The 21,752-nt window shown below is 40.6% G+C and overlaps 1 protein-coding gene across 1 annotated transcript; it reads right to left on the reverse strand.

The window, feature by feature from the left end:
- Positions 1-5,847: 5,847 nt before the first annotated feature.
- LOC140507343 (immunoglobulin superfamily member 1-like) lies at positions 5,848-11,962 on the reverse strand. The gene is made up of 9 exons (XM_072615456.1): positions 11,785-11,962; positions 11,170-11,469; positions 10,166-10,333; positions 9,501-9,788; positions 8,974-9,084; positions 8,814-8,841; positions 8,569-8,645; positions 8,420-8,457; positions 5,848-7,799 (listed from the first exon to the last, which is right to left on the reverse strand). Exons 1-9 carry the CDS (start codon positions 11,960-11,962, stop codon positions 7,668-7,670), a joined length of 1,320 nt encoding a protein of 439 aa, XP_072471557.1. The 3' UTR covers positions 5,848-7,667.
- Positions 11,963-21,752: the final 9,790 nt, after the last annotated feature.

Consider the following 21,752-nt stretch of genomic DNA (forward strand, 5'->3'; position numbering starts at 1 on the left):
TTCAAGGTTTAAAACTAGGTGGTTTAGATAAAGGATTGCTGGTACCCCATAGACTAAACATCTATGGAGGAAGAAGTCAGTCCAGGAGGGAGGACACAGACACAACCTCAGGGAGAAAAAATGTGGAAGGAGGTAGAAAAATGCATGTGTGGAGACCCAGGGCAAACTTGAAGGAGTGCAGAAGAGATCCAGAAGAGGTAAAAGGGAATGACTTTAGAATTTTGGTACAGTGTGTGTCATGAGTATCACCTGTCTCCCCATATACACTAGAGTGTGCCCACACAGACACGTGTACACACACACTCATGCACACACACAAATACACAAACATGTGCACATGTGCATATATGCACTTCATTCTTGCCTTTTCTAGTGGCTAGGCTCTGGGACCACATCCACACACTCTGCATCTACTTTCTGCAGTGCCTAGATCCCTGTCCTCTCCCCCAACCCTCCTTCTGGCTCTTGTCTCAGAACCTCCTAGGAGTCTTGGAATTATGAACATCAGTCTAGCCCTTAAACGACCCCTGCCCTCCTTATTCTTCACTGTGAGCATTCTAGGCTGCTCTCTGTGCTGAGTGAAGTTAGAAGTCTACAATGTTTGGATGGCATGATTTACCTTCTTGTTCCCTGAGAGAAGTCTCTTCTATTCCAACCTCACACGACCTTTACCAAAGAAAGTTTCTGTCCTGGGTCCATAGGAATGAAAAAGGCCAGGGCAAAGGATGAGCAAGACCATCCCCTGCTCTGAGGATTTGGAGGCTCTTTTCCCTTCATCCATTGCCACCCCATGACTCCACAGGTGAGTGTAGGGGACACCCTTGCCATGCAGGGACCTATTACGGGTAAAGAGAAGAGCACATCAGAGCTCCAGGTTGGTTTCCAGAATTGGTGTCTACTGTACTCTCTCCCTCACTGTCTTCAAATCCAAGCCTAAGAGTTCACCTCAGACACTTGTGAGACAGGAAACATCTCTTCTTATCACTGTGCCTTCCTCTCCTAGTGTCAGAGGGGTATTATGGCTATTTTCAGGGCCACCCCAGTCTGTCTTCCCCTGGATTCCTTCCACAAGGAGTTGGCTTATAGGGCCATAAAATAAAAAAAGAATCTGACAAACTGGTGAGGAGCTTTCTATGCTGGCCTGATGGTCTGGGGTGTGCAGGGAGGATCCTCTGGTCCAGACTCAGCCTTGTCCATGAGAGCCCAGTGCTAGGTGGTTCCTCATTCAGTACTCTTGAGCTTAGCTATGGATGAGAAGCAGAGGGACATCCCAGCACCTGGACAGTCCCTCCCTGACCTTATTGATCCCTCCTGTCCCATGGATACGTACTCCTTTTCCACTTTCCCCTCCCCCCAAGAATAAAGAGCTGCCTCAGACTTGCCCTTTGCATGTATTCTCAGCCTTTGGGCTTTCTGAAGCCAAACAGACAGGGAGATCCATAGGATGGGGAAGAGCACTGTGATCTCTCAATTCCATCCTCAACTGCCTGACACACATTTGTCCTAAGCTCCATAGAATATGACTGATTTTCTTCAAGAACTAGGCATTTTCTCGGTGGAGTTGTCTGTTTCCATTTGGTATGCACATGCTCAGTCCTTGGTTGATTGACTGAGTTATCAAACAACGTGGCCAGTCCATCAGAGCTGCACTTTCTGAAACATAGTTTGAATGCTTAGCAGTTCAACTCAAGCAAGGACTTCAGTATCTTGTACCTCATCTTGCCCGGTGATCCTCAGAATCTTCCTAAGACAATTCAAATGGAAGTGATTTAGTTTCTTAGCATGGTGCTAGTAGACTATACTTGTTTCACAGGCACACAATAGTGGGGTCAGCACAATGTCTCTGTCGACCTTCAATTTGATAGTCAATGTAATACCTCTTCTCTCCCATACTTTTCTTTGGAGACTCCCAAACACTGAGCTAGCTCTGGTAATTCCTGCATCAACCTCATTGTCAATGTGTACATCCCTGGAAGTACACTGCCAAGGTAAACAAAGTTATCCACAGCATTCAAAACTTCTCCATTTGCTGTAATTGATGGTTTCACATATAGATAGTGTGGTGGTGGCTGATGGATCACCTGTGTTTTCTTGGTATTAGGTATTAGGCCAAAATTAGCACAGGCAGCAGAGAATTGATCCATTCTTTGTTGCATCTCAAGCTCAGAGCCTGCATTGAGTGTACAATCATTTGCAAACAGAAAATCATGCATCAACACTCCCTCCACTTTGGTCTTGGCTTGCAGCCTTTTCTAATTGAAGGACTTACTATCAGTAGGTACTTGACCTTGATGCCATGTTCATCTTCAGTGAAAGTATTGAAAACATGGCTGAAAACATTATGGTAAAAAGCACGGGAGCAAGCACACAGCCCTCTTTCACTCCATTGGTGACTGCGAAGGCATGAGATCATTGTCCGCTCTCCAGAACCCAGGTGAACATGCCATCATGAAATTGACATACAATACTGATGAACTTCTCTGGGAGACCAAATAATGACATAATTTTCCATAAAATCTCACAACAAACAGTGCCAAAGTTCTTAGTCGGATCTGCAAACATCATGTACAGACTTCTGTTCTGCTTCTGGCATTTCTGTTAGAGTTGTCAGGCAGCAAATACCATAATGACTGTTCCTCTGCCTTTCCTAAAGCCACACTGACCCTCAGGTATATGACCATTTTCCAGGTGAAGGATCAGCCTATTAAGGACGACTGTAACAAGAATTTTGCCAGCAATGACTAAGAGAGAGACTGGCCCCTCTCAGGGATTGTCACAGAACAATCTATTCCCTTTATGTTTATAGAGATGGACGATGGAGGCATCCTTGTACTGCTTGGGGAATTACCTTCTCTTCTCATATAACCTGGAAAATTTCAGTCAGCTTTTGTATGAGAAATGATCCCTCTATCTTGTAAATCTCAGTTGGAATAAAATCAGCCTCAGGTGCTTTGCCACATGAAAGGAGCCTAATGGAACACAAAACTTCTTTTCCAGTTGGGAGGTCAGCTAAGGAGAGATTGATTTCAACCTGAGGTAAACGGTCCATGCCCTGAGCAAATGTAAACAGGAAAACACAAGAGAGAAGATGGGGATAAGGGAAGGGAAGGGTGTGATAGAAAGGAAGGCAGATTGGGAGAAGGGGTAATTAGAATGCAAAGTATTTTGGGATGGAGGGAAGGGAGAGATGTGGAGAAAATTTGGAATTCAAAATTTTGTGGAAATGAATGTTGAAAATTAAAAATGAATAAATAAGCCTAAAATAAGATTTAAAAAATTTCAGTGTCCAAAAGCTGTAAAAGTGCAAAACTTCACCTAAGCAGGCCCAAGATTGTCTGAAACTTCAGGGCAGTGGTTTTGGAGCCCTTGGGAAAATGTAGATTATACTAGTGTATTGGCAGTGTTCAGATCAGCATAGATTTCCAAGTGTTCTGATGTCACTAGCGTTCTGTACTGAGATTTTGTAATGATTTTTTTATATTCAATTTTCTCAGTCTCAGGTATCCAGAGAAGCTTAATCCTGAAAAGCAGAGGTCAATGAAGAAATGCCCGGGACACTAGGTGAGACTAAGTAGGGCTTATCATCTCTCTTCACCCACAAATGCAAAAAAGTGCAATGATTGGACTTGATCTGGAGTCTTAGGTCTGGAGCTCATGAAGCACAGATTAGCAAATGCAAAAAGACATTGACCAATGTTATAAACAGAAACACACATGTTTATATATCTATACCTACATCTATAGATATAGATATAGGTACATATGTGTGTATTTATTTGTATATGTATATATATATACACATATATGTATGTGTGTGTATACCTACATATATCCTATATAAACTTATGGTACTGTATATTTAAACATAACAGCATATATGTAGATATACACATAAATACACACATGTATATACACACGCATGCAAAACACAGACCTATATGTAAACGTGTGTGTTTGTGTGTCCGTGTGTATGTGTGTGTTGTGTGTGTGTGTAACAGTAGTAGAAATCAACAGAGAAAGACTTTCTTTAGCAACAATAGCTAAAGAATCAGAGGAAAATTTGGATTTCTTAAAATAATTAAGCTAAAATATGTGGAACAAGAATCAGTGATTCCATGAGATGAAAAGAAATTTTAAATAAAAAAGACTGGAAATAGACTATCTGATATGGAAAAGAACTTATGTAGACAAAAGGTCGAGAAGAGACACTTTAAAGAGTCTCTGAACTTCTTGAAATTCATGACCACAAATATCCTTCTGCACACTGAATTTCAAGAAATCACACAAATGATCCACTTCTACTAAAACCAGAAGAGAAAGTGGATATGAAATGGATACACCAGTCATTTCTGAAAGAGAATCCCAAAAGAAAAGTCGAAGGAATTACACATCCCAAACTCCTGATCTCTCATGTTTAAGAAAAATAATACAGCAACCTTTTGAAATTGAGTTTTCAAATACCTAGGAATTTCAGTCATGATCACAAAAGATCTAGGACATTCTACACTAAATGGGTGTAGATTTTTGATTTAAATATTCAAAAAGATATTAAATCAAAACTCAGAATTGTTTACATTGTAAAACTGAGTATATGCCTGTAAAGGAGAAAAAAATGTAGATAAAAGACCTTTAAAAGAAAAGGGAACTTGCAACCATTTCTGAGAGATTAAAAAAAAAAACAACAAAAAAGCAGAAACATTTGAGTAGGACAAAAAAAAAAAAAAAACCGTCCAGAAAAAAACAGAAAGGTCAATGGATTTGAGTAATTGGAAGGGGCTGTACTATGGTTGGGTACTAACCTTCCTGCATTGCAAAAAATGACTCTCTGTGACTTTTTTCTTGGTTTTTTTTTTTCTCAGAATTTGGTTTGACACATTTTCTTTGTCATTGTGGAGGTTTTGGTGGAGCTGACGCAAAGTTGCTAGCACTCACTCAGCCATCTTGAGTCTGCCTTTGCTGACATTGGAATAGAAAGCAAAGAAAGATGTTCCCCTTCAGAAACTTAATAATATCAAGGGCTACATACAGAGTTTAAGAAGAAACCACAGGACTTGGAGGCAGATTGTTTTAATCATTTTAAGAGGAAGAAAGCTAGGGAGGACAGAAATAATACATTACTATAGATATGAGGAAGGGACGCTAGCTGCCCCTCGTATTTGGGGTACAAGAGAAAAGAGTATAAAAACAGGTAGGAAGAAGTGGGACAACAGCATCAGAAGAACCTCACATTTATAGGAAATGTACCAAGAAGAGTTAAATACATATATACAGAAATAATTTGGTTTGGAAAGACAACAAGCTCAATAAGGAAACAAGCAGGAATTTTGGTAGAATGTGTTAAGAGGGAGGGTAATAGGAAGGAGGAAATATTCATTAGTAAATCTACCTTTAGATTCACATGATCTTGTAGAAGGAATGACAAGGAGGGAAAAGAGAAGATCAAAAACACAAGTGGATGCTCTAATGTCCTTTAGATCATTTTGAGGCAACTGCACTAGCAGAAAATGAAAATGAATGGGTGATATTTCACCATGTGATACTGTAAATGAGATGATTTCAGAGAACCTTGGGTAATATGAACTGATGCAGAATAGAGAGAGCATAACTAAGAGCATAATTTGCACAAGGCAACTACTATTGTAAAAGAAAAAAAAAAAACTTTGAGAGAGGGAAGAACTGTGAAAAATGCAAACACCAACCCTGCCTTCAGAAGACCTGTGATGAAGCATGGTACCCAACACTTAACTGAAAGGAATAGACACAGAGAACAGAGACATATATATTTTGACAAGAATATCATCAGGATCAATTATACTTTGTTGTGCTTCTTTATTACATGGGGTTTTTATTCCTTTTTTAAATTTGGGAAATTTTTTGATTCAAGTAGGGATAACAATAGGAATAGCAAAAAAGAGGAAGCATTAATAAACTTTAAAAATACAGAGGAGAAGAAAATTTAAAAGGAAGTACATGCAGCAGGTTGGTTTTTAAAACAATGCATGAAAGTTTTGTGTGTATGTGCGCATTTGTGCATGTGTTTGACAGAGTGAAGGGGCAGAGGTGTCAGGGAGAGAAGGAGGGTGATAGAAATACACACTCTCTCCACTTATGTTCCATTGGGTATGCAGAGATGCTCAGTGGTTTTGGTGCACGGTTAAGTTAAAACTAATTTTAAAAATGCAAAGTATCTTGCTTTGAAATCATAGTGAAGAAAAATAATAAAAAGCACAAGTGCGCACAAAGACAATCACCTAGTGACCCGAAGAAAAGTAGATAAAAGGCTATAGGCAGAAGATATTGAAAAAGATGCCAGATGATTCTCATAAATCTGCCCACCTCTTTACAGGTGTAAAGAACAGGGATAAACTTGAGAGTTTTTTTTAATCTGTGCCCCATCATTTCTTGGTCCCTCTTTGACTTCTCCATTTGCCCTCTACTCTAAGAAGGGTCTGCTTTTTGTGAGTCTCTAAACTTTCACTTCAATTTAACTCAATTCCCCAAAGCCTTCCCAAACCACCTAATCTTTGCAGACCCTTAGAATGAGACGAAAGGATATGTATAAGTTCCTTCAGATCTCAAACCTGTTTTCAAAGACTGACTGGACCTGGTCTGATAAAGCTTTTAACTGATAAAATTCTACAAAAATCTACAAATCAGGTTCTTTGTATGCGTCACTGTGGTGGACACTGACAACATGAATATGAGTTGAATAGAAGACAGGAGATCATGGGATTGCCCTGATGGATTTTATGGCCTTCGTTTGGGACTTTGTGTCACCAAGAGTGTGTGGGAGGACATAAGGTGTATTAAGACTGGAAAGGTCATGGGGAAGGTTCCAAAAGGACTTTGAAAGACATTGAATTTTATTTTTAATCCTAAAGAGGATAGGGAACAAAAGAGTTCATTAACTAGTTAATGAAATAGTCAGACCTCCACTTTAGAAATGTCAATATGATGGCTGAGTGAATGACAGACTGGGGTGGGAGAGAGTGGTGGTAGGCAGACCCACCAGCAGGTGAATGCAATAGGTCAGGTGTGAGGGGATTCCCAAGGTAGTTGCTGTGTTATTGGAGAGGAAATATATAGAAGAGATGCTATGAAGGTGGTTAACATGGGACTTGACCCCAGACTAGATACCTGGCGTGAGACTGAGGGATAAGGGTGAGTGAGTGAGTGAGTCTCAACAGTTTCCACCTTTTCCAATCTTCTTACACTTGTTTCCTTCGAGTCATTTTATAAACCAGCCATGCTGGTCAATATTTCTTTTCTTTTTTTTATACTTTCGTACAATAGTCTCCCATGCCTCCCTTATGGCTGTCCCTCATACCTCGAACATTATCCTTCCCTCAATCTGCCTCTTAGCTTGCCTGGTTTCCTTTAAAACTTAGTTCTAATTCCATCTAGTGTAAAAAGTCCTTCTGTCCCCATGGCTGGTACTGATTTCTCTGAGTTGATCACCTCCTTCTACTCTGTGTATAACTGTATGTGTCTCATCATTGTAGACTGATGCACTTGGTTTGCCTACCTCTAGACCCCTAAAAGTCGTCATGGTTTCTCAGTGAAGCGAATCTAGAGAAGATTACTGGAGAATTGATGAGATGAGGGTAAGGGACAGGACAGGAGATGACAGAAGGGAGAGAATTCTTTTGGGAAAGATGCCCAAGTTATTAGTTCAAGGCCAAAGTGGCATATAGGGTGCGTTGGGCGTGTGTCTCCTTGTGATTGGCTTTCTTCTTATTCAATATTCTTATGTTTGGTTCAATATATGTCATTTCCTTGGGACTTTCAGCCATGCAGACCTGAAGGGAAATACAAAGTTAAGAGAAAAGTGAGTGACCTTGGATAAACAGTCCTTTTATTTCTTCTTCTTTTTTTATTTAATTAATTTTTTTTTCAGTTTTCTACAAACACTTTCATAAATCTTAGATTTTCTCCCCCTCCTTCCCCTCTCCATCCCTGAGAGAGCATACAATCTTGTATGGAGTCTGCACATACATTCTTATTAATCACATTTTCACATTTGTCATGTGGCATAGAAAAATTAAAATGAATGGGAGAAACTATGAGAAAAACTCAAACAAAACAAAACCTAACCCAGGACCTCTTAATCTATTGGTGTGATGTGAATGCGTTGACATCCTGTCTGGTGAAACTTATGGATGCTTTCTCAGAATCATTCCTTTATCTAAGTGGAATGAAGTCCATAGGGTTATAAAGGAAATAATTGATGCTGAAGGACAGTTATTGAAATATGTTTTTAAAAATGATATCAGGAATACCCAGTTCAGATATACTCTAATATGGAGAAGAAGAAAGAATAGGTAAATGATGAAGAAGTCTGACAATCTTGGGTTGGAAAATGCTAAGGTCAAGGATGAAATGGACTCTTCCAGGGGAAAGACAGAATGGGCTAACTCACCGATGGCTTGCTTGGTCTCTCCTTGGCCACTCCTGTATCTGAGGAAGACAGAAGCTTTTCTCATTCTCCCAGTTTCCAGGACAAGAATTCCCTTCACCCGCCCTCCCCCTGCCTCAGGATCATGCTCCCTTTCTGCCCAGATAACTTACAAAGGACTACTCCTCTAAGGGCCTCAGGGTGATGTGGCAGGCAAGTTCTCCAATGAGGGCAGGAAAAAGGGAGGCACCTAGTAGTAGAGTGAGAGGCAGGTAATAGGAAAGAGGTACAGAGTTCATGCTGTTACGCTCTGTGAACATCCTTTCCTCACCAGGGACTCTGTCCAAGGCATAAGGCTCAGGGCTACATGTGAAGGAGTGAGCAGGGGACTATGAGAAGAGGAGATGAATCTCCTTACCTCCTAGGGCTCTCCTCTTCTAAAGATCCTGGTGAGAGATAATGGAAAAATAAGCAAGGTCAGTGTGTCTCTCAAAGGAGGAAATGGATGTCTCAGTCCTTACCTATCTCTTTATTCCATAAGAAACTGATGGGTTTCACTTTGTCTTTGCCACACTCACCTCCAGAGATGGATCCTTGGCAGAGGATTGCCAGTAAGAGAAGGCAGAGGAGGAGCAGGAGAAAGGAAACACAGCTGAGGATGATGACGAGCACATTACTGGGCTCTGAACCTGAGTGGGGGAGAGAGAAGAATCTTCAGAAATCACTGTCCTGAGGGAACCCTAATTTGTCTCTGAATTTGTCCCTGTATTTTCTTCTTTTATCTGCCCATCACAGCTAGCTTTGCAGAGTTTGGCACAAATCCTGCTCAGAGTGGGCTTATCCCTTGGAATTATTTTCAGAAACCCAGAAACCAATATACATATGTGTGGGTCACATGGAATTATGAGAGGGGTGAGACCTTGTGACCCATGTCACACCCTTGTTCTCTAAAGTCCTGGAATTGAGGAAAGTGCAGAAGTTACTGTTGTCTCTTACACTGTCTGTTGGCCAGAGCCAAGGCCTTGGTCTTAATTCCTTGTAGGAACTGAGGGTGGGAGTAGTCATTTGTCCATTCTACTAGGTCCTGGGGGCTTCTTCCTCTCACCTCTCACTATGATCTCCAAAGGGTCACTGCATGGTGTCCAGAGACTTTCATTGGTGCTGAGTTGGTATCTGCAGGTGTAATTTCCAGAGAGCTTGGGGGTCACATGATTCAGGAGGAACAATGCTCCATCTTGAGTGGTATCCATGCTTAGTGGGTTTTTCTCATCTCCCTCCTTGTACAGGATAAACGTAGTAACTCTTGAAGGGGCCCAGCAGTGGAGGGTCACATTTGCTCCTGGGGTCACCTCTGGGCCAGGCCAGGCTGAAAGGGAAGGCTTGGGAAGTGCATCTGGAAACACAAATAGTTACCAGAGAATATTAGGATCCTTTCCACAGTTGGGTTGGGGGAAGAAAGAATTTGGAGTGCCTCTTCCTCAGAGAAGGGTGAATGCTAGGCCTCAGTGCTCTTTGGGGCTGCCTAGAAACAGAGAGGTTGTTGATCCTTCAATCCTTGTCTCTATAACTTGTAGTAACACCTAAGCTGACCCACTCTTCCACTTTTTCTTTTCCCTTCCATAGGTACCAGCAGCCCTTATCCCAAACTCTACCTCAAGATATCCAAAAGAGCCCCTCCCAGCAATGTACCTTTTCAGACTTCCTGGGCTATTTCTTAATCATGACTTCAGGCTTCTCTTTCATTCCCTGGGAACATGGATAAATGCTCACCTGTCACCCAGATCTCCAGGACCTCACTGGGTTCAGACACCTGGTAAGGAGCCATCCTCTCATGGTAGACACAGCTGTAATTGCCAGCATCCTGGGCCCTTACAGACAGGAGGGGAAAGTCAGCTGAAGGCCGAGCTGGGTTCTGGCTCTGCAAGGGCTGAGTGGTCCCTGCCTTCAGCAGAGTGAATGTCACTCCACCGTGGAATAACTGGGTGGGCTGTCAGCACTGGAGAGTCACATGCATCCCAGGCTCCACCACAAGGCCTGGGAGGGCTGAGAGGGAAGGCTTGGGGAGAGATCCTGTGAGTGGAAGATCGGGGCTGGGAATCAGCACACATGGGCCTTGTCATTATCTGGCCCTGAATACCTGTGTGATCATGGTCCATTCACTGGCCTGTCTAACGCTCAATTATCTCTTCTGTAAATGGGGGCTTGAACAGAAGATCACTGATGCTTTTCTAGCTGTAGATAGTTACGAATCTAAGGAAGGTACACATTTGAGGGAGCTCATCCAACCTGTATACTCCTGCATCTGATGACTCATGGGTGGGAAGGCCATGGCCCCTCACTTTTCATGTGGGCTATGTCAAAAAGGCCCAGGGCTCAACCTAAAACCAGAGCTCATACCATATTACAGGATTGAGAAGACTCAGGCTTATTTCCAGACTCTGTCCCTCACGTGTTGTATGACCCTGAACAAGCTTTTCCCTGTTTCAGGGCCCTGGTAAAAGGAGGGTTTGTCCTGGAGAACCTCCTATATCCCTTTCAGCTGTGAGTCTTGACTCTTCTCCTAACCTGTAACTCATTCCCCACCAGCACCTTTCTTCCCAAGAGTCTAGATCACAAAAGAAATGTCTCATATCTTTCAAGGCCCTAGAGTTCTGACAGACACCAGGGCAGAGCTGACTGTAGACACCAAGCCTTGTTGCTGTAAGGTCTCTGTCTGGGCAGAGAGCAGACGGGTCATTGTGAAAGTTATTCTGAAGCCCCCACACACCCCTCACCTGGCACTACCAACTCCAGGGCCTCACTGGGGTCTGATTCTCTAGTAGATGCTTTCTGTTCCATGTAAGTACAGCTGTAGCTCCCAGTGTCCTCAGATCTCACAGATGGGAAGGAGAAGTCAGTCCAGAGATCTGGTGAGGTCTTGTATTGTAAGCGCTCCTGGGTCCCAGCCTTCCACAGAGTGAAAATCACCTCTTCAAGGGAAGACAGATTGGGCCTTGAACACCAGAAAGTAATGTTTTCCCCTGGGTCCACCATGAGGCCAGGGTGGACCCACAACGTGGACCTGGGGAGGCGTCCTCAGAGAAAAGAGAGACACCAAATTTCAGCTTTAGATTAATCTTTCAAGGCACCCTCCCCTAACCCTTTAATGAAAGACAAAAAAAATAATTCTTCCATCTATTCTACTTTCTTGTCTTCAGGTGGGAACATGCCCATTTTCTTGGGGTCCAAAGGTGAGTCCATGTAGCACAGAAGATGATCCCAGGGTCTCCTCCACTCTCCCACCAAACTATCCCTTCACAATTCCCCGGATTTTATGCATCTCAACCACTCTGTGGGCCCCTATATGGGGGGTGGAATTGTGGATTTCTGGGGTTCCCAAATCTAATCACCTAACACAGTTAGTTCCAGGGTCTGGCTGGCATAGGATCCCCTGTAGGGACCTGTCTTCCTGTAGTAAATACAGCTGTAGCTCCCAGCATCCTCGGCTCTCACAGACAGAATAGAGAAAACAGCACAGGTCCCTTCGGGGCTCTGTCTGTGCAAGGGCTCCAGGCTCTTTGCCTCCATCAGGACAAAACTGTAGTCCTCAAGGGGTGCCTTTGGTGATATTGTGCACCAGATGGTCAATCTTGTCCCTGGGGATATTGTGGAGTTAGGTGAGGCTGAAATAGAGGGTTTGGGGAGGGTTCCTGTGGAAGGAGGAAAGAAGAATATTGGGGACTCAGTCTCAATCTCTCCTCCTAAACCCCACAAATTGTTCCCTGAAACAAAGGTTACATTGCCCAGTCTTGTAGGACTATTCATGGCTCTTTTACTTGGCTCTATGGCTTCAGATGTTTTAGGCCCAGTCAGACACTGAGAGCACAGATTAATGGGAGGAAAAGGGACACTGATAGGAGAGGTAACCCTCCCCACCTGACCCTCTTCTTCCCTTGTCCATGGAGCACAGGTCTGCCCTGACAGCCTGAACTCACTGGACCAAGACAGGATCCGAATGAAACTTCACTGGTAATTTTAGAGCTTTCTCTTAAACTTTGATGTTTACAAAACTATTACCTACATCAAACCTTCTCTGTGGGGGATTAGATAGACACCCTGAATGGGTCCAGGACCGTACACTGCCCTACACTCCCAGGTACGTGGCCTGCCACCCCTTTTACACCCCTGAGTGAAGCCAGAGCTGGACTGGCAGAGCTGTGTTTGTCCCTGGGTAGGTATGGGATGGTAGAAGAAGATAGGGGCTCCCTCTGGGCACTTCTGTGAGGAGTTAAATATTTGTCTTGTTCTTTAACTCTCATTCATCACCTATCTATCAGGCCTTCCTGCTCAGTGATGAGGGAGTCTCAAAGCTTTAGGAAAAAATTACCCCTACTGTCTTCAGGTATCTACAGGGTTTCAAAGCAAATGACCACATTAGGTAATTCAGTACATGAGCTTCATGTCAGGGAAGAGGGAACTGAGGTCAACGGATGGTTGAGGACTTGCCCATAATCACCCGACTAGGACCTAGGTGGGGCAGGTATTTGAACCCCCTGCTGTAGCCTTCCATCTCATCTCTCAAAGCTGGTCTGCTTCCAACCAAGGTTGGTTGTAGACCAGCAACCCCTCACCTGTCACCACCAGGGCCAGGGGGTCACTGAAGTCTGACCACAATGGTCCCTGGCCAGAGCGGCAAATGTAGCTTCTTACATCTCTCCAGGCTTCCACATTCCTGAGCACGAACTCTGCCTGCTGCCAGGAGCCATTTCTCTCCTCTCTGATCTCTCCATCCTTCCAGAGCTGGAATCGGTCACTCCACAGTTGGCCTTGGCACTTGAGGGTCACTTCTGCTCCCCCAAGCACGACAGGACTTGGGATGGCCCAGAGGGTGGGCCTTGGAAGGGTGTCTGACAGGAAATACAATCCAGATTTCTAGCGATTTCTTTATCTTCCATGTCTCCGTGGCTAGATTCTAAAATCCTTCTCTGAATCACCCCCTCCATTCAACTCAATGTCCTGCATTTCCTTCCTTGCTTATTCTAGATCTACATCTCTAGATTAATCTGGTACAAGGAATAAAAAGAGAACAGTGGAATGTTGGAGGCAGGACTTACCTGTCTGTGTCCTCACCACCCAGTGCATAAACAACCCTGCAAAAGAATCTCAGGTCAGAGATGCCTCCCCTCCAGTCCACACTGACCCATCTGCAGCTCTCACAAAAGTCCCTGACCCTCTCTTTCTGCTTTGGTTAGAATATGAAGGAAGAGCCCTTTGAGTCAACCCTGGGCTCATGCTTTTAAACAAATGGTTCTGTATCTTCTTTAAGTTTCTTCTCTGTCCTTCAGTCAAAATAACATTGCTAGAATGTCCCTCTCTCACAATCCTGACCCCAGACACTCACCAATGGAGATTAGGACAGTGACTGTGGAGCCCATGCTGGATCTACAGCTATGTCCTGTACAGACCAACCTCAACTCTGCAGAGCAGGAAAGGTAGGCAGACTAGAGTCTGGTCCAGGATGTGGAGACCAGCTCTGTTGAATTACATCCTTAAACCCAGGCCCCACAATTTCTGCTCTTATACTGATAAATGAGGGACCATGGTGCTTCAAGGTTAAGCCCTCAGTGGAACAGTATGTCCTAAGTTTAGTTAAGGCAAGGATCAAGGTCTTCGATGAGTATCTAGTATTTATGGCCACTGAATGAGATCAGGGCTAAAAATATTGAGGCTTCCTGGAAAAGCCTGGGACACCCCATAGGAACCTTATCCTGAAAAGGTCAAGGTTGGGCAAAAAGTCTAAGGAAATGGGCCTAGAAGACTGTGCCTCAGACCATTGTCTCACCTGGTTAATGAGCACATAGTCCATGTCTGGTTAAACTTCTGGGTCAGCCTCAACTTCTGCTGTGATAAGATCATCATTATCATCATCAACAACAATGGTTGTCATTTATCTAGCACTTTGAGACTTGCATAGTATTTTACATTTTCCCTTCCTTTTTCCTCAAATCAACATGGTAGGTACATTCTATATTATTCCCATTTTATAGATGCAAAAGCAGAGGTAGACAGAAATTAAATTACTTGCTTAGGCTTTCACAGCTAATAAGTGTCTAAGGCACTTCGGAAAAAAAGAAAGACAAAAACAAAACTAAGGTTTTCCTGACTCCAAATCACTTGAAATACTGAACCTGACACCAGGTGCTGTAGGACACCTTTTTTCCCTTTTGAAGATTATTCAGCAAAGCCACATTACGTGTGGTGTATCTTTTCTATTGGCATTCCTGATGCTACTTTTCTTGTGTGTTTCTACTTGGCTACTCCTGATTATTGCAAAATTCACTAAGATTCTAGGGACATGATTAAATGAAAACAAATCCAAAGGGACAGAAAAATACAGGAATCATGAAGAAGATAGGGGAAACATGTCCTTTTCTTTTTTGAGAAAAAATGTGCGACAAATTTGTCAAAGTTGCAGATTACATAATAAACCCACATAAATCATCTGCGATTCTATATGTTATTAACAAAGCCCAAGAGAAAGATATAGAAAGAGAAATCCCATTTAAGGCTATGGTAGACACTATAAAATATCTGGGAGTCTACCTGCCAAAACAAACCCAGGGATTATATGAACACAATTGCAAAACACTTTTCACACAAATAAAGTCATGTGTATGAGTGAAAAAAGGTGAGTATAATATAAAAATTCATCTGGAAGAACAAAAGGTACAGAACATCAAGGGAACTAAAGAAAAGAAATGCTAGGAAAGGTGACCTGGCCCTACCAGATCTCAAATTGCAGTATAAAACAACAATTATCAAAACCACCTGATACTGGCTAAGTAACAGAGAGGTAGTCCAGTGGAATATGTTAGGTACTCAAGACATCATAGCCAACGAATATAAAAATCTGCTATCTGATAAATCCAAGGACCCCAGTTTCTAGGATAAGAACTCACTGTTTGACAAAATTTGCTGGGAAAACTGAATAAGAGTGTGGCAGAAACTGGGCACTGACCAATGTCTGACAAGATAGACAAAAATAAAGCCCAAATGGAGACATACTTTAACTATAAAGATTGATACTTTAAACGAACTAGGGGAACAAGGAATAGTGTGTTTGTCAGATTGAAGGAGAATGGAGAAATTTTTGAACAAAATAGAGATTGAGAAGATTATGAAGAGCAAAATGGATAATTTGGATTACATTAAATTGAAAAGTTTTTGCACAGACAAACCCAGTGCAACCACTATTAGCAAGAAAGGAGAAAACTGGGAAAGAATTTTTGCAACTAGTATTGGTGATACAGGCCTCATTTCTAAAATGTATAGAGAACTGAGTCAAATGTAGAAGAACACAAGTCATTCCCCAATTGGCAAATAGTCAAAGGTTATGAACAGGGAGTTTTCAGAGGAAGAAATTAAGTCTGCCTGTAGTCATATGAAAAAATACTGTGAATCACTATTGATTGGAGAGATGCAAGTCAAAAAAACTCTAAGATACCACATCACACCTATCAGACTGGCTAACATGACAAAACAGGAGGACCATAAATGTTGAAGAAGATGTGGGAGGATTGGAACACTAATTCATAGTTAATGGAGCTGTGAGCTGATCCAATCATTCTGGAGAGTAATTTGGAACTATGCCCAAAAGGCAACAAAAATATGCATACCTGCCAAGCCTAGAGGCCTGTATTGGGCTACCCGAGTCTTTCCTACCTGTCCCAGGTCTTCGGCTGGCCACACCGGATGCACATATGAGAGAAAGGACGTTCCAGAGTCAAACAGGGGTTGAGCTTTATTACAGGGTTTCGGTTACAAGTGCAGGGAGATCTTCCTTAGGAGGAAGAGGGGGAGATTTCCTAAGGAGGCTAAGCTTAAGGGATTGGAAGTAGAAGTACAAGCGGGGAGAGAGGGGGAGGGGAGAGAGAACAGAAAAGAAGCGGAGCCCTACTTTTCTCTTTGGCTCCACACGTGCTAAGAGAGCTTTCTGGCTTCCTCAATCCTACTTAATCTTCAGCCACACAGTTTGCATCTCAATACCATGCTGTTAGGTAACTAGGTGTGCTCCAATCCGGGACGACCTCGAGGGCAGGGAGACTCCACCCATCAGGTATCTCCGGGGGAGAGGCGGAAATACCCGAGCTAGCCGAGCTAGCTCAGTCTGACCTTCTCGAACCCCCGCTGTTCATGGAGGGCCTCGTAAGACTCTAAGATTTAGAAGTCCCACTTTTACCCGCCCGAGACCGTCCACACAGAATTGAGCTTCCAGTCCCAACATATCCCCTTCTTTGTTATGTGCGGAGCGCACCTGGCTCTAGAGCAAACAGTGGCTGGAGGCTGAGTGGATTAAGGAAGGCCTTTAGCCTATGAGTACCCTACAACAAGACTTCATTCACACAGAAATCTGCAGCTAGCACAACTGACAAAGGGAGGCATCAAATAAAACAAAGATGAAACTAAATGGCTGAGTTACAACAGGGGAAGTGCAATCAACTAATTCCAAAGCATATTTTAAGAGAAGCAGGTGGTGTAGGCGCCTTACATACCCTTTGATCCAGCAATATGGCTTTTGGGACTCTATCCCAAAGAGCTCAAAAAAATGAAAAAGGGTCTCACATGTACAAAAATATTTATAGCAACTCTCTTTGTGGTGGCCAAAAACTGGAAATCAAGTGAATGCCCTTAAATTGGGGAATGGCTATGAACGTAATGGAATTCTATTGTACTATAAGAAATAATAAACAGAAAGGCTTCACAGAGGCCTGGAACAAACTTATACGAACTGTTGCTCAGTGAAAAGAGAAGAAAAAGGAGAACTTTGTACACAGCAACAACTACAATATGAGAGAATTTTTTCTAGTAGACTTAGTACTTCATTGTAATGCGAGGATTTAAAAAATTCTCAGTGGCACTTGAGACAAAATGCCTTCCACAACCAGAGAAACAGCAATGAAACTGGATTGTAGATTGAAGCAGATTGTTTTCTTTTGTATTATTTTTTGTTTTGTTTTGTTTTATGGTTTCTGTCACTCATTTTAATTCTTCTATGCAACATGACTAAGGTCAAAATGTATTTAAGAGTAATATATGTGTGGAACCTATATAAGATTGTACACTGTCTCAGGGAGGGAGTGGGGAAGGAGGGGGGTAGAAGGGTGAGGGAAGAGAAAAAATCTAAGAAATATGGAAGTGATTATAGAATACTGATAACAAATGAAATAACTTAATACAAAAAGAAGAAAAGAAAAAAATATACAGAAAATGAGATTTTAAAAAGTAGGAGCAGAAGTTGAAACAGAAGAAATACAGTGATTACATATTAATTGCTTAGCTGAGAGAAAAAGATGGAAAGAATTAAATAATTAGATTAAAGCAATAAAGAAAAAGAGGAAGTGATATGAAAAACTCCACAACCAGAGAAAGGAGCAACAAATAACAATGGGGTGAATAACGTGAAAAGAATAGAGCCAGTGGAATAAGGTAATCCATACAAATAGACTAAGCAGAATTTACATCAGAGTCCTAGTTTTGGATTTATGGTGGAAAAGAGAAAAATCCATGTTTTGGGAAAACAAACATTAAAAGTGAAGTAAAATGTACACCTAGATCTGATATTTTTATAATGTGAGTTTACTTGACAGTCAAAAAAGAGGAAAAAGTGATAAATTGAATAAAGTAACAATACTCAGCAATAAGTTGCTTACATGAATCACAAATGAAACACACAAAAATATACACAGAGAGAGGGAATAATAAGGGGATGAACAAATTGCTGTGCATTAAATGAACTCTTGAAAGCAGGGACTACAGTCTTGCTATCAGACAAAGAAAGAAACTAAAAAGGAATAAACAAGGAACATCCATTTTGCTGAAAGAAAATCTTAAAAAACAAATTCATACAGATACCAAAATTATACCTCAGATGTCTCAGAATCTAAATTCATCAAGGAGATAGTAAATGAGTTTCAGGAATATCTAGGAATTCAAAAATTATAGAGGATTTAACTGTCCCTTTCTCAGTCATTCCGAAGTCATAAAGAGAGTCAGACCAAGGAGAAAATATAGAAATGGAAAAAAAATAGGGGAAGAACCAGATGTGCTAAATTCTAAAGGCTGTTTCTAAAGTATATGCATATCAAGAAACTTCCAAAAAAACAATAAACATGTCAATAAAAATTAATTAAAAGCCAGGAAAAGGGTGATTATCAAAAGTAAGAAGCAAAGCAGAAAATAAATGACCATAGAATCTTTCTATGGGGACAAGGAATAAAACAATAATAATAAGGAGGTCAGCATTGAGACTGTACTCCCATCTGAAACTTCAGAAGGAAATTTGAACTGGTCTGAAACACAAAGAGTCATCTTGGAAGCATTCAGAAAGATTTTAACAGGTAAATTATAGAAATAGAAGAAAAACTGACCAATGACCTTAAAAATATGAAAAAAAATCACAGAAGAACTTAAAAGGACAATTGGACAAATATAAAAGGAAGTACAAAATCTAACCGGAGAAAATAACTACTTAAAAGGAACAATTGGACAGATAGTAAAGTAGGTGCAAAAGTTAACTGAAGAAAACAATTTGATAAAAAATTAGAACCAGGCAAGTAGAAGCTAATGAATTTATGGACATCAAGAATCAGTCAAACAGAATCTAAAGAATGAGAAGACAGAAGAAAATGTAAAATATCTGATTGGAAGAACAACTGACCTGGAAAATAGATCCAGGAGAGAAAATTTAAGGATTATTGATCTACCACAAAGCCGTGATGAAAAATAGAGCCTGGACAATACATCCAAGAAATTATGAAGGAAAATTGTGCAGAAGTCCTAGGTTCAGAGGCAAAATAGTCATCAAAAGAATCCACCGTTCACCTCGTGAATGGGATCCGAAACTAACAACACCAAGGAATATAGTTGTCAAATTAACTATCAAGTGAAGGAGAAAATACTGCAGGCAGTCAGAAGGAAACAATTCAAATATCACGAAGCTACAAGAGAATCACGGAGGACATTGTGGCTTTTACTGTAAAAGATTGAAGGAATTGGAATACAATATTCCATAAAACAAAGGAGCTGGGACTACAACCAAAGATTAATTATCCAACACAGTTGAGCATAATATTTCAGGCAAGGAGATGAACATTCAATAAAATAAAGGATTTCCAGACCTTCCCGATGAAAAGGCAGGTCTCAATAGAAAATTGGATCTTCAAAAGCAGGTATCAAGAAGGGCATAAAAAGGCACACGGAGAAAAAACAATAACTTGTAACTCAATATGGACATACTATTTACATCCCAGTAAGGGAAAATAACACTTGTTAGTTTTGAGAATTGCATATATATTATGGTATATAAAAGTCATATACATAGATAGAGGAAGTGGGTATTAATGAAATGATGTGATGGTAACACATGTGATTTAAGGGTGCGAAGGGATTGTAATGGGAGATGTGAAAAGGAGGAATCAGAAGAAAATACATTACATCACATGGAGAGAGGCAAAAATATATTACAGTAGGGGGAAAGAGGGGAGACAGATCAGCATGGTTTGAGAGGTACTCTCATCTGATTGAGTTCAAGAAGGGAACAACACTCAGCTAAGTATAGACCTATCTTTCAAGTTCAAATCTGACCTCCAACACTAATTATTTGTATGGGCAAGTCACTGAACCTCATTTGCCGTGGTTTCTTCATCTATACAATAAACTGGTTATAGAAATGGCAAACCACGACAATACCTTTGCTTAGGAAATACCAAATGAGGTCACACAGAGTTACATACAATTGAACAAATTACTCAGAAACAAGTGGTTCAGAGCCACAAACAAAGAAACCTGAGCTCAAGTAAAAAATTATCAATAAAATTCTAAATAATGAAGGGGTCAAAGAGAAAATCAGAAAAATAATCATTATATGAGAGACAATAATGATGCAAAATGACAACTCTCTTGTTTACAGCTAAAGTAGTTTGTATGAGAAACCAGATATCCTTACATAGATATATTAACAAAATAAGAAAGAGAAAGACTAATTAGCTGAATATTTATTGAAATTAGAAAGTCACCAAAGAGCTATAAGATAACCACATATGATGCAGTAAGATTAGAAAATAAATTAATTGGAAACAAAAAAAACTATAGAAATGACAAATAAAATTTAAATCTTTGAATACTAAAGTCTTTTAAAACTATAATAAAATTGGTAAATTATTAGCAAAATTTGCTGAGAAAAGAAGGTAGAAAACATAATCAATAAAAAGTGACCTAAATAGCCAGATAAAATCATACTGAACTAGAATAGAAAGAATCATCTGGACCTTTTGTACAAGTTTATGTTAAAAAAAAAAAAACTGAGCCCAACAAGAAATATAGCAACAACTTCAAAAGCATAAGCTACTAGAAATGATAGGCAAAAGAGCTTGTGGTGCCAGGGAGAGCTTTGGGAAAATGTGAGGTGATTAGAGTAGGATAGGAAAAAAAACGAATCGAAAGAACAAAAACCAGTCTGGAGAACAGAACGAAGACCACAAATAAGTACAGTCAAGAGCATTTTGATGACTTAGAAAAATGAAAGGAATAAATGAAAATATATGAAAATATTTTTCTTGTTTTCTGCCAGCTAATTGGTAATAAATATAGAGGGTGATTACTTCCGAATATATTAAATACTCAGATTATCTGACAATAAAATAAAGAATTTAAGTATGAAAAAGTAGTGGATAAAGTCAGAAACCAATCCTTAACTAAAATATCCCAGATTACAAGAGATTTACATGGGAATTCTATGAAATGTTCAAAAAAGTTGTCCTTTTTTGCATCAATCATTTGCAGAAGTAGAAAAATGTGGTACATTTTGTAATTACTATGAAGAGATAAATGGTCATTTTGATCATGAAACATGAGAGTGCTAAGTCAGAGAAAGAAAGCACATGAATGACTTCGGTGAATGTCAGTGAGCAATACTGGACAAAATATGAGCAAAGAGAATTTAGCCATATACTTAAAATTTACACATGTGACCAGGTTGAGTGCTGTCCCTGAAATTCAATTTTCATTCAATAATAGAAAAAAATATTAGAAGATAATAATACAAGTGTTTAATTATAAATAAACAGAAAAAAAACTTTTGAAAAACTACATTTTATATTTTAAAAACAAACGAAGGTACAAAAATAAAGGAACGTTTGCCCAATCAGGTTAACATTATCTATAAAAATTCTAGAACTTGAGTTCTTAGTAATGAAGAAAAATCAGAAGCCTATATAATAAGAACAATCTCTCACCACTCCCAAATTCTTGCCAACTTCTTTGGATATTTCTTTTGCAATATTCATAAGTGTCCGCTTCTCTCATCTGACACTGGACCACA

This window comes from Notamacropus eugenii, chromosome 5 (assembly GCF_028372415.1).
Source record: "Notamacropus eugenii isolate mMacEug1 chromosome 5, mMacEug1.pri_v2, whole genome shotgun sequence".
Classification (NCBI taxonomy): Eukaryota; Metazoa; Chordata; class Mammalia; order Diprotodontia; family Macropodidae; genus Notamacropus; species Notamacropus eugenii.

Coding starts and splice junctions, on each gene's coding strand:
- LOC140507343 (XM_072615456.1), bottom strand. CDS start 11,962: ATGGAGGCAAAGAGCCTGGAGCCCTTGCACAGACAGAGCCCCGAAGGG. Junction 11,470..11,784: donor CCTGGAACTAACTGTGTTAG/GTGATTAGATTT, acceptor CTTTTCTCTGAG/GACGCCTCCCCAGGTCCACG. Junction 9,789..10,165: donor CCTGGAGATCTGGGTGACAG/GTGAGCATTTAT, acceptor TTGTGTTTCCAG/ATGCACTTCCCAAGCCTTCC.